General features: G+C 38.0%; 1 protein-coding gene across 7 annotated transcripts in view; it reads right to left on the reverse strand.

Moving 5' to 3' along the window:
- Positions 1-1,246: 1,246 nt before the first annotated feature.
- Prosap (SH3 and multiple ankyrin repeat domains prosap) overlaps positions 1,247-16,383 on the reverse strand; it is a 363,699-nt gene continuing 348,562 nt past the window's right edge. For 6 of the 7 annotated variants that reach the window (XM_083133802.1, XM_083133805.1, XM_083133803.1 and 3 more), the window contains 4 exons: positions 15,431-15,608; positions 12,107-12,208; positions 7,391-7,677; positions 1,247-5,504 (listed from right to left, as the gene is read on the reverse strand). In XM_083133802.1, coding sequence (XP_082989928.1) covers positions 2,811-5,504; positions 7,391-7,677; positions 12,107-12,208; positions 15,431-15,608 — 3,261 coding nt within the window. In that variant the 3' untranslated portion in view covers positions 1,247-2,810. The remainder of the gene's footprint in view (positions 5,505-7,390; positions 7,678-12,106; positions 12,209-15,430; positions 15,609-16,383) is intronic. The other variant, XM_083133807.1, reaches the window with a different exon arrangement.

The following is a 16,383-nucleotide window of genomic DNA, read 5'->3' on the forward strand; positions in this document are numbered from 1 at the left end:
AGAGTGTAATAATCCCATTAAATTTAAATAGGATCATTACATCCCAGAAGTGTTCGTGACTGTACTATTGTGTCAGTGTTAGATGCTACTGTACTGTATTCTTTCATTGATTGATCTGATGGACCTGCTAATGTAATGTGCCTTGCACTAGCATTCTGCCACATAAAGTAAAAGGTAAAGTTCCTCCTGCATATAGCACCATACCATTCTCGATCTCTTTCATTTTGGAGGTGATGTGAAAAGAACCATGCTCTGGCCACCTTTAGCTCCCCAGGTATGCATTGATTTGAGGCTGGGTAAGCCCCAGTCAGTTTATGCAGGGATAAGGCTGGAAACATTCTGACACATCACCCGCCCCAGGAATCGAACCTGGGTCTCCAACGTGCAGTCAGATGCCCTGCCAACTAGACTACCGCATTCTGCCACATGCACACCTGAATTATCAAGGGAGCAACAAAAACAGTTTTGCAGAAAAGTGAGCACATAAGATTCTCTTTATTTATTTACTCCTGTATCTCTCATTTCCCAAAATATGAACACATTTTGTTGCTGTAATTGTGAAGAACATTTTGCAGTCACTGTAAGTTCAGGATAATGTCATGCACGCGATTCCTTCAAAATACAGGGTGATTCTGAACAATGGGAACAAACTTCAGGAGGTGATTTCTGACAGATCAAGGAACCAAAAAAGTCCATGGGAACACATATCCGGAAATGCATATGTTATAAGATATTGTCCCTCGTAAGAGCACCAGTTGCCTAACATGGGGAAAGAAATGCATGGGATGGACAGTTTAGGCACAAGTGCAAGTGTAGGTAGGGACACAACAGTTATGCCACCAAGGCAGACCTGATTGCGATGGATGGGAGCCTAGTAGATGTTCCACATGTTCTTTGCTTTGCTTTTTACGAATTCTCTCAAATTTTGAGCACCTGGAAATGTGAATTTTTGGTCAGTTTGCAAAAATAGCCCATCCAATGCATTTTTCCCCCCCGTGTTAGGCAACTATATCGTGTCCCATCTATCTCTGAAGCAAAACAACTCTCTGCGCAAGGAGTGACATGTGTTCATATGAACTTCTTTGTTCCTCATCCTGCCAGAAATCGCCTCCCGAAGTAACCCCCCATTGTTCAGAATCACCCTGTATACAGTGCTTCAATGTGATGTGTTGCAAGTGTCAGTAATCTGCTCTTATTGCAACAAGTAGATCAAGAAAAATAAATACTGGACGCCAGCTCTTTGCAATAATTTATTTTTGATATGTTTACCTAAAAGATACTTGAAAATGTACAAAAAGTCTTCCAAGAAAGTGGCTGCGGCCCTTTTCTTGAAAAGCTCTACCCAGGATTTTACATCCAGCCTACAGATAATATCTACAACAGATTACTGCGGATTCCTCTGTTAAGAGGCCCAGAAAGAAAACTTACATATTTACACTTCGCCATCAAAATGGAAAACTATGGGGACTTAGTAATGTACAATACTTGCAAAAGAGGTCTTTATTTGTAATTTTTCTTCTTTTTTAACAAATCAGGAGCAAAAGAAACAGATGGTTCATGTGGAAGACAATAATAATAAAGAAAAACTTCTTTTCTATCCTAGTTTGGCAGTGAGAAGCTAAGTATATTCGTGTGTTTTCTGATAGCAAACTTTTTATTTCGGTGATTTTCGTTCACAAATTTATCAAGTTTCTTTAGAAGTATGCAGTTAGCATAATTAGTTGATAAATTAAATGTTAGATGGCAGGATGCTACTGTGATCCGCAATGTAATAACGTGACCATTGCAGGTTCAGTGGCATTGTAGTGAAGATTGAAACAATTTTCATTGAAATTGAATGTGCATAAGGAAAATTAAGGAGTAAGTTTCAATTGTTAATAAAAACTCAGGTGCAAACTGAACATTAGCTTCAGTGAACTGAGATTGTGCTAGTTTTTCTACGTACTTGGTGAGGAAGAGGAAAATGAACCACTATAACTTTTTTTTTCTATCTCCACGAATGGTGTAATACTGAATGCAACATCTCCATTAACCGATCTCTCCTCTACGTCGTCTCAGCATTTATTGAATACACGCCTCATGTTTTTTTTTCCCCAACTAACAGGAAAAAAATTACTTTGATGTTAGTGAACTATTAAAATACTCCATAGGGTATATAAAACACCAAAAAAACAGGCTGACATTTGAGGAATTTTTTCTAGAACGTTTTTAAAAAATATTACGGAGGAGGTTTGCGTTTGCAGTCTGTGGCAGGAATATTTTTTTTTCTTGGTGGAACTCTGAGCAACTTGGACACCACCGTAAATATCATTGCACATTCACATATTGCTGTATACTCGCATCTTACTATGACAACACGTCCATAATTCAAAACACTGAAAGAAATCAACCTACCTGCCAGTTTTTCTGTGTGTGAAATAGCACAACGAACTATAATACACAGGACAAGTTCATTGAATATGCACTTTGCAATACATTCTAATATATATACAGTCTCTTAGCTACGTTGTCTTCCACTTACAACTTAAGACATTAGTTGAGCGGTTTTCGGAACAAACGAAAAAAATCCATTGCTGTGTTCGTTTAACAAAACAATGGCTAGATTAATGAACATTTATACACAGTTTCTTGCACAGCACGACTGCATCCACTTCAGTGCTACAATGATCCTATCACACACACACACACAGCACACGTACTAATAATGTCAGGACCTATGGTACGTCCTGCAGCCATGGATCTCGTTGTTGTCGAGGAACATCCCACTAGAAATGCAGACTTTACTCTCTTTTTTGTTAACTACTAAAGGTTCATTTGGAGGACATGGACATGTATCTCTTGAGAGACTTTTCCATGTTTAGGCGATGCCCTACCCTCTTAACACCAAGATCCATCAAGGTTGCATTGTCCATGGCAAGCAATTTAGGTCCGTCGATCCCCTTCTCTTGAAACTTTGCTTTGTATTCTGTCATGAAAAGCGATTCGAGCCAATCGGTGGTGTCTTGTGTGGTCCATTCGGTGAGTGGTTTGGTTCGGAATTCCTTCGTTAGCGATCGCAATTTCGGTGCCTGCTGGTGGTGGTCTCCAGTCTTTTCCGATCCCTTCTTCGGAACCGTGCCTACTATGCGGACTGTCGTGACTCTTCCTTCGGGTTTAGCGGAAGGGTGCGATGCAAGCTGTGCCCGTTTTCTTCCTCCCAGGCCCAGTTTGATGGTCATCTTGCTCGACCTGTGAGGGTCGTCTGCACCTGTATCGCAAAATTCAGGTGGCGGAGCGAGCACCCCAATGTCATCCACCGAGTGCTGTAGCCGAGGAGTTGCTTGATGACCTCCGAATTCAGGTGGTGGGGGAACCACACGTGCGAAATCGTGCAAATTTAAGGAGTCCACGTGCATCTGGATGAGTTTCAAGCTTTCTTCTATGCTGCGTTCCACTTCGACTATTTCACCTGTATCCACGTTTGTACTGCGGCTGCGATAAACACGAGAAGTGTGGCCAGATGAACGACTGGACACTGACGACAAGGTACTGAGCGACGACACGGTGCTCACGGAATCACCATCGCGCTTGCCTGAATCCACAATGTCACTCTCGGCATCGGTTTCTCCAGTTTCCATCGGTGGAGGTAACTGAACAAGGGAAACTGCATTCTTGGTGAGGGTGCCCGTTCGTCGTGGACGCTCGCTGTCTTCCTTCTTTTTGCTTTGCTTTTCTGGTTGGTCGTCAGTCTTCAGGATCCACGTCTTGTCACTGAAATCGTCAGAGCTATCCGATCCATCTTCGGCCAGGCCACCTCTATCATCGAAGCCTGTCGGAGGTGGAACGGAACCTCGACCCTCCACTGGCAGGAATGTTACGTAGTTCCCATCGTTTTGAATGTCTTGGTCCGAACTCACCCCGCTGGACGAGTTGTCACCGTCTTCCAAGAGGAAATCAGTGGGATACGACTTGGAACTCTTCAGCTGAGTTTTCACTTTCTGAATTTCTTCGACGCTGAAGCTGTGAGGTAACACAGGTACGTGGTTTTTGGGAACACCTGAATTTCTTTCTTTGTGGCGCGAGGATGGTCTAACTTCGATGCACACTTTGTCGTTTGTTGCATGTTTCTCAGACGAGTCGCTGCCTACTGCAGGAGCAGGCTGTTGCACTGGTTTGTAATCATCCTTACCTCCGTTGAGGCGAACCTGTCTTTCTGCAACTTTCTGGGCCAAAAGATCTTTAAAGTTTGGAGACAAAGGAGTTTTGGGTGAATCTTTGGAAGATGACTGCGGGGGAGAGGAAGATTTCACGGTGGTTTTCATTACGTCTGCTGGAGATCGGTTTTTGGAGATTTCTAACGTAAGCATGCTATGGTCTTTCTTATCCTGGTCCACTTTTCTCGTCTTTCGTAGGGTCTTCAAGCGATCCTTTGCATCAGAGATGGCCTTCTTTGCATCGACATGCACCACTTCGTCTTCGCGTTCTGTTTCACTAGACATCTCACTTTCACTCATACTGTAATCGGGCTCTGGTATCGGCGGTCCCGAACCATCACTTCCCGTCTGCACGTAACGAATGTCTCCCGCAAACTCTTGCGGAGTGACACCATGGAATGGCTGTGCATACGGATTATTTGGCACTGTGCCTGGAGTTGCAGGCTCACTGGGAACTTTGCTTTGCTGCTGTTGTTGTTTTGCAACTTTCTGCGACTTCTCCCTCTTCAGCGTCGTGGGTTCTCCGTTTGGTTTGAAAGATGAGCAAGACGTGGTCGTGTTGGTGTCCGACTTGACGCTGAGAGATTTACGCACCGCTGGCCTCGTAGCTCTTGGCGGCAAGCTCTGGGACCTGTTCTTACCGGTCTTCTTCCCTTCTCCAGATTTCGGAATGCGGTAACCCACGGTTTTCACGTCTTCAGGAGAAGCGTAAAGTTTGGCACTGTCTTCAGGACGAAAGGAGGACATGACGGGAGCGGCGGCTTCCGGTTTCGAAGGACTGGGAATGTCCAAGTTGGCATATTCGCCTTTGGCACGGGACACGTCAACCTTCACAACTTGTCCGACTGGGGGTGGCGGAGGAGGGTGCGTCGGAGGTGGCGGATGACCAGTTCGACGGGGAAGAGACTGCGTACGGGAACTCAGAGGACGAAGCATTCTGGAACCATGGTAGTCGCCGAGGAGAACGCTATCATCCTGGCTTCCGACACCGCACACTATACTGCTTTCATCTTCCGTTGGCGTCTTGCTCCCGGAATCGTTCTGCTGCTGGTAAAGCTGCTCGATGCTTCGCCACGAATTCTGGTACTCCCTGTTGATGAGATCCGGACCACATGCCCACGACCGCCGTGTGTTGCGAGCGTTCAACTGAAGGACCGTCATGTCTTCTTGGCTGTGGCTCTTCATGTTGCGGTTCGAAGCTTGCTGATGTTGCATCTGTAGTCTTGCGGCTGCCGACAAGTTAAGATCTGGTGTGCTGTGGAAATCTTTGTGTAGCTTAAGCAATTCTATGCCTATCTTCTGCTTGTGGGCCTGAAATACGAAATGCAACAGTGTTAACAACAAAGGAACTAAATTGCAACCCAAATGACAAGCACATTATTTACCTGGTGAGTTTCTGTCTCTGAACTTTGAGATCTACCATCACTCTCACCCTGTTGATTTTGTTTTTTAAACTTCGACTGGCCAAAATCAACAAAGCCATTTTTGAATTTTCCTCCCCTTTTGAAAAATCATGATATTCTAAAATACTGAAACATTACATTTGCTTAGAATTCCTTCTAGAGTATTCATGCGAATCTTCGAGTGGTTTTCCCCATTGTCTACATATTTACAATAGTTTTGTAGTTACGTAAGCTCATGAAACTACAGTGAATATCTAGACAATGGGGATATCAAACCACATGATTCACATGAATGCTCTAGAAGGAAATGGATTTTTTAAGAATTTGCAATATCATAGCAGGTTTTTTAACGAGAAGAAATTTAAAAAATGATTTCCTTGGTGTCAACCAAAACTTCATCTGAGCCTTAAAAATAAGAATGATGGTGACTTTCATGAGCTCAGAAAGCTTATAAGAGCTCACCTTGTCAATAAGCTGACATGTTCAATAGCATTCTGTAACAATAACGTTTGATCTTACAAGGAGAGAGCAAGGGTCTGAGAAGTGGAGTGGTAGGGTGGGTACCCTTTTGGTATTGATATGCCAAGGTATTAGGGTGTACTAGCCAGCTATTTCTGAGAAAAAGCGCTTCACGTTTTGAAGCTTTCCAGGCATGTCTCAATAGGTAAAGATATTGTTTGACTGCCAAATGGCCTGCTGGTGCGGTGGTAATCACGTTTCACATTCTGAAGGTTCCAGGTTCAATTCTCATTCGGTTGAGTCTACTTTTTTTATTAAATCAAGCAACTACTTACTACATTTTATTTCATAATTTATTGAAATAAAGTTTTATTTAAATATATTTGGGGAAAATACTCCTTTTTAAGGTTTTTGAAATTTTTATGAAAATGATTTTTCACAATACGTTTTAAAATTAATTTTCTCATCATTTTACAAACATTTGCATATTAAATTATCCACGTGTATATTTGACAAAATATGTTTAGCGAAAGGTTTATATTTTCTTCTTTGAAAAATTGATCAAGAAACGAAAGACAAGAATACTACTTACGATCAAAGCCTTTATTTATATTTTTTGTATACGATTCATAGAAATAGTTATCGTAAAACACGGAAAATAAAATATACTGCTGGACAAAAAAAACCGGACACTTGCATTTTTTGTGATAACGCAATGGGTCGATAAAAGCTCTGGTACAAGGGCTAACTAAATGTTGCAGAAACTGAATTAAGTACGAATGCATAAACAAAGTCCGAGCCTATGAATGGTGCATATGGTACTACATGATCTGCCGAACATTCTGGAATATACCTGCGAGCTGTTATTGCAATTCAGATGTCAAATATTAAAGTGTCCGGTTTTCATTGTCCAGCAGTATATTTCTCAACAATTTGCACAGCAAATAAAAGATGAATTTTTTGCTATAAATAAAATGCAATAAATAGTTGCTAGAGTAAAAAAAAAGGGTGGAACCCAGAACGTTCGGCTGATACATTACCACCAGAGCACTTGGTAGTCAAAGTATTTTTACATTTTGGAAAGCTTCGAAACTGTAAAGTTCTTTTTCTCTTAAATGGCTGGTTAGTGCATGCTAGTACCTTAGCATGTTCATACCTAAAGGGTACCCTACCACTACACGAAGTCTCGTCCTGAACTCCATTTCCAAGGCCCTTGCACTCTCCTTGTTAGTGAAAGAATAACTCTGGGCTAAAATATTTAATTCTTTTGGAATTCTGATCGCAGTGCCAATGCGATGTTGCACATGCGAAACGGGAAAGGGTAGGTCTGCTTACCCTCACTCGACTCCTCTTCATCTCCGCAACACTGGCATAAACTTTGGGTGTCCGAGGCCCACTGGATGAAGGTGACGATTTTGGGGCAGAGCTGGGTGTTGATGGAGGAGTCGCAGGTGCTGGTCCCTGCCGAGCGAACAGTTCCTCCAGCTCAGCTGCCGTTATCCGACTGGACGTGGGCCTCGCACGAATGGACGCAGTCTTTGGCTGTAGCGTCTGCTGATGTATAGACTCTGCAGAACTGCTCTTTGTCGTTTGACTTTCTTCGTCTTTGCTGCTTTGGGCCTCTGAAAATCCAGAAGATGATATACTCATGACATGAAGTTGTCCTGGGAGCATATTTTATTTCTCGCAAAAGCAAATACAATTTCAAATTGTTACTTTGTGAAATTAAGTTCAAAGTTAAATGTATTTCTAATTTAGTCACGATGTTTATTACTTGTAGGAAACTGCCATAGATATATGAAGCAAATGCATACACAGACATTAAGTTAAAAGCAAAAGAATTAAGTTTAGATAGTTTATTTTCAATGTTAACATGTAACACAGCAGATATATTTTTTAAATATTTAATGTTTTCCCTTTGCCTTTTAATTGGGTTATTTTACACTGAGTCCACTGAATTTTTAATTCATTTTATTAAAGAAAAAAATAATTTTAATTCATCACACAATGTATAATATGCAGAAATTTAGTTCCGAAAATTATATATATTACAATATATTAATATAAATAAATTATATTTACATACAATTATATTCACTTCTTTAACAACAACAACAAACAAAAAAACACACAACCAGATGAATCTTGTACATTTTGCCTTATAGAAATATAAAGTACACATTTAGAAATTTACTTTAAAAGTAATTTTATATTAATTTTGCATATGTTTTTTTTATTATTTGAGTTGGTAATAACTAACTGATGAAGTTGTGGAAGTCAAAGGCTCTATACAGAATTATCAGATTTCTAAAATTACATACAAATTTAACAATATTGATAATATCAGCTGATTTATTAGCACCATTCCTAAATTAATTTACAATTGCAATATACTATATAGTAAAGGATAACTATCATTAAGAAGCAGAAAACCTTCATCACAGAACTAAACTGCTTTCCATCTGTATCTATGTGTACAAAATTTGTTGTGCAATTCAATTTAGTGAAACCTGTTCTGCTAAACTTTTAAGCTTCCATTTATGTGCACTTTTATGACTGGTTGTTATTTGGGTGCATGTGGAAGTAGGGATGGCCAATCTGCATAAAATTTTATCTGGATATCAGATAATTTTCCATCTGGATTATGCATTGCATCCAAAATGGATGTTGAATAATTGAAATTAATAATTTGAATTCATTATCCAAATTTTGTGGCCATCCCTACTAAGAAGTATTACTTCATACTTTCATCACCAAATGGTGCTTGAGGTGCCACTGGGTGACTTCTAAACCATTAGCATCAGTACATGTAAAAAAAATGATGACAAGACAGAGAACTCTTAACCACATGTAATTTTTCTATGTTATTATTTTTGTCCTTATGTTCTGTTAATTCGTTCCAATGTAAAATGGCAAATGCTGTATTTGGAATCTTCTATTAAATAAATAAATAAATGTGTATGTCATTTACCACTTGGTGGCTTTTCTGCCCCTTTTGGCTAATCATGATGATGATGATGGATGATGATGAAATGAAATTCATCAAGAGATGCTCACAAAGAACACCCATGATCACGCCAGGGATTCAAACCAAGAAACTGGTGGCGAGATCGAAAGTCGACCACTTTACACACTGAGCTGGTGATATTTTAGTGCAGAGTTCCGTCATAGCATCAAGATTGGAATGGTGAAAACAATAATTTTAAATGTTTAAAACAGTTGGGAAATTTTTCCATATGAAAATTGCCAATATAAATATCATTGCATAAAAATAAAAATTACTGTTTTTTTTATGGTTAAGATATAACTCAATTAAAAGTTCATTAAAATTTTTTTTCAAGATTCTTTTCCAAACTGCTAAACCTTTTTTTATTATTATTATTAACACATTATTTACAACACTTAAAATATGTTTAAAGCAATAAATTGAAACACATTATATTTCCATTCTGGTATAACTAAACTTACAACTGATTGCAGATTCTTTTGCAGATTCTTTAAGTGTGCTCATTTACATTAGATTTAAAATTAAAAATAATTAGAGGCTAGACAGATATAGAATAATATGTTGTACAGGTATTAAAAATTGGTTAACAAAAGGTTTTAGCTACACATATTATGTGAATGTGCATGAGAGTGTAAAGAATTGGAGATTAACATTCAAGACATTAATTCATATTCATCGTAATATAATTATTTTGTTTACCTCTCGAGATTAATCACGACGAAAATTAATACATGAAAGTTATGCTCTGAATGGGAGTCAAATCCACAGCCTTCGGTGGCTACATCAAAAATTCATTTCCAACACGATTCAGCACTAAGACTCCAAAATGAGAAGAAGTGCAAGTCCACAGGCATAGTCTCCGAAAAATAAAATTCACCAAGCATCCCTCTTTTTCATTCAAAGTGATGACTTGCGATGTTTAACACGGCAGCATGACGTAAGGGACGTAAGGACGTGTGCTGGGTAAAAAAATACCCAGAAGAAAATTGCTCCTTAAGACTGAATTTTAATTGTTTTAAATCATGTTAATTGATTATCTAATTTTATTAATTTTTGCACTGAATCGCACAATTGATAAAAATGAGGAAAAAAGAAGAGTATGTTGAAATCCTAAACGAGCACACAGTGGGTGAAATTTACCCAGGCAGTGTTTCTTCATCTCTGCGAGTGAAACTAACTAACAGCTGATTCAAGGTCCTACACTTGGAAGAGTTCACTGGAAAGGTATTGAGAAGGGTGGCCCAAAAGCATGACGCTTGGATCACACGGCCATGGGCCGGGACTTTTATTTAGCATTCCTAAACATTTAATTTGACTATACCTGTTCTTGTCTTCTTTTTATTTGAGTTAATATATTATTTCACAATTGACACTTATAAAAAAATTGTGATCCTAGAGTATGTATGACACAGATTTGAGTGAAAAATATTTATGCAACACCTCCATTACAACTGGGATCCAGAATGTAAGGGTCATACCTCTTCAACCTGCCAGTTGGCAATCGTGGCACATTCCAGTTTTTTATTATTATTATTATTATTATTATTATTATTATTTAAGCTATGTTGGGAATTGATGCAGAAAAATACAGTATATTTTTCAATTTAAGAAAATTTAAATCTCTTCTTTTCCGTTCTATTCTAGAACCATGTGGAGGGATTAACATGTAAAAATCACTCTCCTCTCCCTTCACAAGCGCCCCTGTTTTCCACAAATATTTAGTGAATAAAAATATCAGTAGTGTAGTAAAGAAATGGAAACTGCAAGATTATCTCTTCTCATGAAAATACGAGAATTATGCCATCATCTTGACAACTATTTTGTTCTACCTTGAATGATGAGCAACACTGGAAATTGGTATACATTTCAAAAGTATCAACTAGATATCCAGTGAAGTAATTATTTAAGTTTTCCTGGGAGCAAATAATGAAGATCTTTTTTCTCTCTGGATATCAGTTAGGCCAGTTTAAGATATGTGTCTGAGCTTTCGAGAGCTAACACAACTCTCATTGTCACTTCATTTGAATTCCTGAAGATGGGAGTACCATTAGCTCTCAAAATCTTGGATGCATATCCGTAAGTAACCCCCCTTTGGATGCATATCCATAAGTGACCCCTCCCCTTGGATGCATATGTATAAGTGACCCCCTTGGATGCATATCCATAAGTGACCCCCTTGGATGCATATCTATAAGTGACCTCCCTTGGATGCATATCCGTAAGTGACTCCTTGGATGCATATCTATAAGTGACCCCCTGGATGCATATCTGTAAGTGAAACCTTGGATATATATCCATAGTGAACAGACTGATATGCCAAGAGATTAAATGCATGCCCATGAAATTAGGCGGGTGTCAGAAGTTTGCACTCTTGCCATGTCAGAGAACAACCCCGTGTGCTCGGAGATTTAAATCGTTTTAGAATTGGTCTATGTAATCAACGTGATACAAACTGACAGTATTTGCTCGAAAGGTCAGGGATGACACAAAAGTGCCCCAGAGAGGTCGGTTTGAAGTTCAAACTAGGCAACGCATTCCGGTTGAAGTTGCCACACAGTGCATGGGATCCAGTGTCTTTTGTCCCGCTCTTGCTTTGCTTTCCCCATATGTGGCAACTTTGCAATTATGCCCAGCTGCCTATTTTCATGGCAGTGCGTTTAGTCTTCATTATTCTTCACCAGGAAAGCTTCACCCATCTCTATGGGGAGGGAAATGCTACAACAGATCCGCTGGATTGAAAATCTCCATACTAAGAAAGATATCGAATCATATCCAGAACTGATGAGAGAATCTCGTCATAAATTTTCAGTGTGGCCACATTTTCGAAATAGAGAAAAGTAGTTGCCGTGACTTACAGAATAACCCTCAATCCACTGAAACCTGAGGTTTATCACATATGTACTACGGAACGTACGATACCGGCAAAGACATTGTGAAGATTGAAACGCATCCTAGACAGGAAACAACCTCCACTGTTACATATAGTGCACAAAAGTTAGTGTAGTGAGAAAATGCTTAAATTTAAACATGAGGAAAGTACGTACCTAGTTCAGATAAACCAGCAACCATGGATCGTGCACGAGCTCTGCCCACACTGAGAGTAGTTTTAGGGTCGCGGCGAGGAGGCAGAGGGGCAGGGGTGCGACCTAGAATAGACAGGCAGTTCATGCAAAACCAGATAGATGCTTAGTAGGGAGCAGTATATAATAGAGTGCTTCAAGAAACTACGCTAAAAATAATAATAATACAAGAACTAACAACAACTAAGCAAAGCCAGAAAATCAATTCAGAAACAATAGAAGAGAGAATTTGTAACAGTCAAAATGTAAAGGCCCTGTTAGAGGGGAAAAGTACTCTTTACTGTCTACATTATTTATTAATACTGCTAATGGTGTTAATGCTGAAACTTCCAGTTTCTCTGGGAACTTAACTGAAGAATTCATGAAATAACTGAACAATTTTGGACAATTATTTAAGATAAAATACATATTTTACTTCCATGTGGATTATTTTATAAGTAGGCCTCGGAAGTTGATGAAGAATTGTCTCTTTTTTTTCTGAGCCATGAAAACAATGGTAAACCTGATACGAGTCCATTTTTCTTTAGTTAGAACCAGAAAACATTGTTATTATTTTGCTTTTTTGACTTTTAGGTATTTTTTTTTACATTTTCTTCATTTTTAAAGTTTATTTTTCTCCTCCCCTGTGAATTTTAAATGCATTATAACTCCAGTAATATTATTTTCAGTGCTTCCCTCGTCCCCTCCCCCATTCTTACCACACATATGTTTTAAAATTTTCATCCCTATACTTTGAACAGTAATTCCATACACACCCTTACACTTTCCTTTCTTCTAAATGTGTATAACACTCAAACTTTCTTTATTTCATTCCTACTATAGAACATTTTATGTACTCATGTAAATTCATCACATTTTCCTTAAATGTAGCATTTGTATATTTTGTTTACTACATAGGGCATCAAGTCATCATTTGTATTAATATTGTTCAAAATGAAATGTTGTATGGCTTTATTTGAACACTATTGAGAAAATAAATAATGATAATAATAATTTGCTAGCATAAGTTACATGTTTAAATTTCCTGACATGGTCTTTTTAGCAAGTTTGCCATTGATCATAATTAATTGCGGTGATTTGTTGTTTTTTTTGTTCAGCATAACTTAAAATACTTTGGGTGAAACCCACTTCGAGGTTCCCTTGCTGGACACTATTATCAATTTAATTCAAATTTGCCACAATATAAAAAGAATATAATGTGATGAACGCGAAACACAACTGTATTTTCAGATGTTGACCAACTACTCTATTGTGCAAAGCCAACTATGAATGGAAGTGAATGGCTTGTACAAAAAAACCTTCTGGTGTGTTTTATGTAAATAAAGAAAACCACATTAGCACTTAATTGCTTTTTCCCTGTTTGCTTCAGTAGTTCAAACCACAAAACGACGGGTTTCTATTGAATTATTCAACTACTCTCTTGTAATTTATGAAAAATCAATCTTTCATTTTAATGAAAATTATTTTCAGGTCATTTTTTATGATTGTTAGGTCATCAACTTCCAAGCGCTACTTATAGAGTTCTTTTCAAAAGCAATATGTCAAAAAAGGATCCATTTTCAACTTTTTTACATTAACAATGTGACTTCATTGCATAACCCACAAAAAAAAAATATCTGGCGACAGACAAAAGGAAATAACCTTATAATCCACACATAATTAAAATCTGTATTTTATATTTAATAATTAGCAACTGTGGCTATGCAAGCATTTATGAAATTTACTTGAAATTTTGAAGAATATAGTTTGCACGAGAGCAGCAAAACAAAAAGACTTTTTGCACCAAATGTGCCTGAAGGAGAAGAGGTCCAGTTTCCATCCAATTCAAATAGCTGAGCACATTAAGTGGTTCACGTATGATCTTTTCACCGAAGTTCTCGTGTTCGAGCTCCAGCCTGGAAATGGTCCATCTTTACAAGTGTCCTTGATCAATGTCATCTAAGCATCACTCACTCTTATCGTCACAATTATTCCAAAGGGGTAGAAAAGAAATAACAAAAATATAAACACATTAATCCTTATATGCCATTTTACGCAATAAGGCCTCAACTCCGAGTGCATTTTCAGTGAGAAGCTTAAAATTATGCAAGGTTTAAAATAAAAATGTATATCTCGGTAACTAAGAAATGCTAGAGTTACAAATTTTAGCCCATTTTCTTCAGCACCATATTAGGCTATAAGCCTATGGTCGGATAAACCTAATTTCAAGTAGAAGAAATGATGAAGGGAATTTTTTTTTTTTACGAAATTTGAGCTCTGTTGGACCCCCACATAGGAAATGATGGAACATGAGGTTTCCAAATGATACCTGCATATTGTCCGATATGTGTTCCATTCTCATGGCAAAAATTGAGCACTTGCTTCTGATTCTTTCAGAGAAAGAAATAATTTGTAATGTAAAACCTGTGCTTTCTTTTTTGGCAGGAAATCCCCTCCCCCTCCTCCTTGCCCCAAATATAGCCGGAATCAAATTAAACATTATTAATTACTACTAGGATGCCCCAAGGTTCACGTAGCACTCAAAACATATATCTAAGAACATTACCTGAGTCACACTAGGTTCCGAAATTCGAAGAAACAAATGTGATTGATTGATTTGGTGCTTAGAACTCCACTTTATCCACAGTAAGGCTAATCGGGACTGGACCTACAGTTTAAAGTGGGATCCGAAACACTATGTGCCTCCACCAGGTATCGAACCCGGGACCCCTTGATTACAAGGCCACAACGCTACCACTGCGCCATCGGGGAGGCCACGAAAAAGCAAATGTGACATACATAAATGTCACATTTCGGCGTTAGCAACCACCTAAATAAAGCACATGTGGCTGTATCCCAGTATTTAAGAGTGAAATTCTGCTTTTATAATGGTCACAGGGCCTTTAAACATGAAGAAACTACATATTTTCACATTTCATGCAATATAATTTTAAATTTTTTACATATGTATGTATATTCAAAAATAATAATAATAATACTCTACATAAAGCTACAGCAAATATCCTAATACAAAACACAAAAAGGCATATCCATGACAGAAAACACACACACACAGACAAAGCACTTAAGCAGTTACTGAAAGTAAAAAATCAAACCTAACCACATTAAGTTTAATCTTACCAAATGCATTTGTAGAGAATTAGAATTAAAACTCTTTCGTAACTTTACTCTCAAAAACAATATTAACTTGTTGATACTAAAATTTTAAAAGTTCTTTTAATTCGCTGTAAGCATTGAATGCTCCCTGAATATTTTTGGATGAGGAATATACTTAAAAGCGTGCCTCACCTGCCATCTTGCGAGGTAATGTAGCATACTGCCGACTCGGAAGCGTTGATGTCGACTTGGAGATTGGGATCATCGCTCCAGTTACGGAGACAACGGACATGGAGACTAGATCGCCCGATTTGCGAATCAGGTCTACCACGTGCTCGTGGGAAGCCTGGGATACGTCCTCTCCATTTATCTACACATAAAAAGAAGATAATACATGTCAAAATGATGCCATTTAGGTTTTAAAACTTGGCTATGCATTTCTCATACCTTCTCAACCAAAAATTTTGAAAATCTCTCTCATTTCAAAGGAACTTTGAGGATAGCTAAAATTAGATCCAGTTATATAAAAATATCTAACACACACACAGTACACGCTAACACATCAGGATAAGATTTTTGTATATATTTTATAAGAATAAAAAGCACATTAACAACAAACCACAAATGCTTTTTAATGAACCACAACATAATATATTTTTCAATATTCAGTTCAGTAATAATATTTTTTTTGCTTATGTTTACAAATATATGTAAAAATGCACATCTCTTATTTAGAACCCCCTACCACTCTTTTGATTTCTTAAAAATTTAAATAATAATAATAATAATTGTCTGAAAATTTTGCTGTCAATTCTAAAAAATAGAAACGATGTTGTTTTGAAAATAACCTTTTCCACCCTCTTTCATAGCCAGTTAACAAAAAGTGTCTTATTTCCTTATGTAATTTTTGCAGAATTTGGAATATATCTGTTTTTCATGGAGAGAAAATTTCAAAAACTGCTGCACTAAAGTTGGCCAAAGGTCCAACAGGGCTGGCCCTAAGGTGAAGAGTAACAGTTCCACACCAGTTGCACATTTATTTCAATATCGTCAGAATGGGCACTGCTACTAAAAAATATCTCCGACACATGAGAGTGTATGAATTTCTCCCCATGTTGCACATGCAAGCAATTGTGTAAGTTTAT

The sequence above is a fragment of the Lepisma saccharinum genome, chromosome 13 (assembly GCF_977018435.1).
Source record: "Lepisma saccharinum chromosome 13, izLepSacc3.1, whole genome shotgun sequence".
NCBI lineage: Eukaryota > Metazoa > Arthropoda > Insecta > Zygentoma > Lepismatidae > Lepisma > Lepisma saccharinum.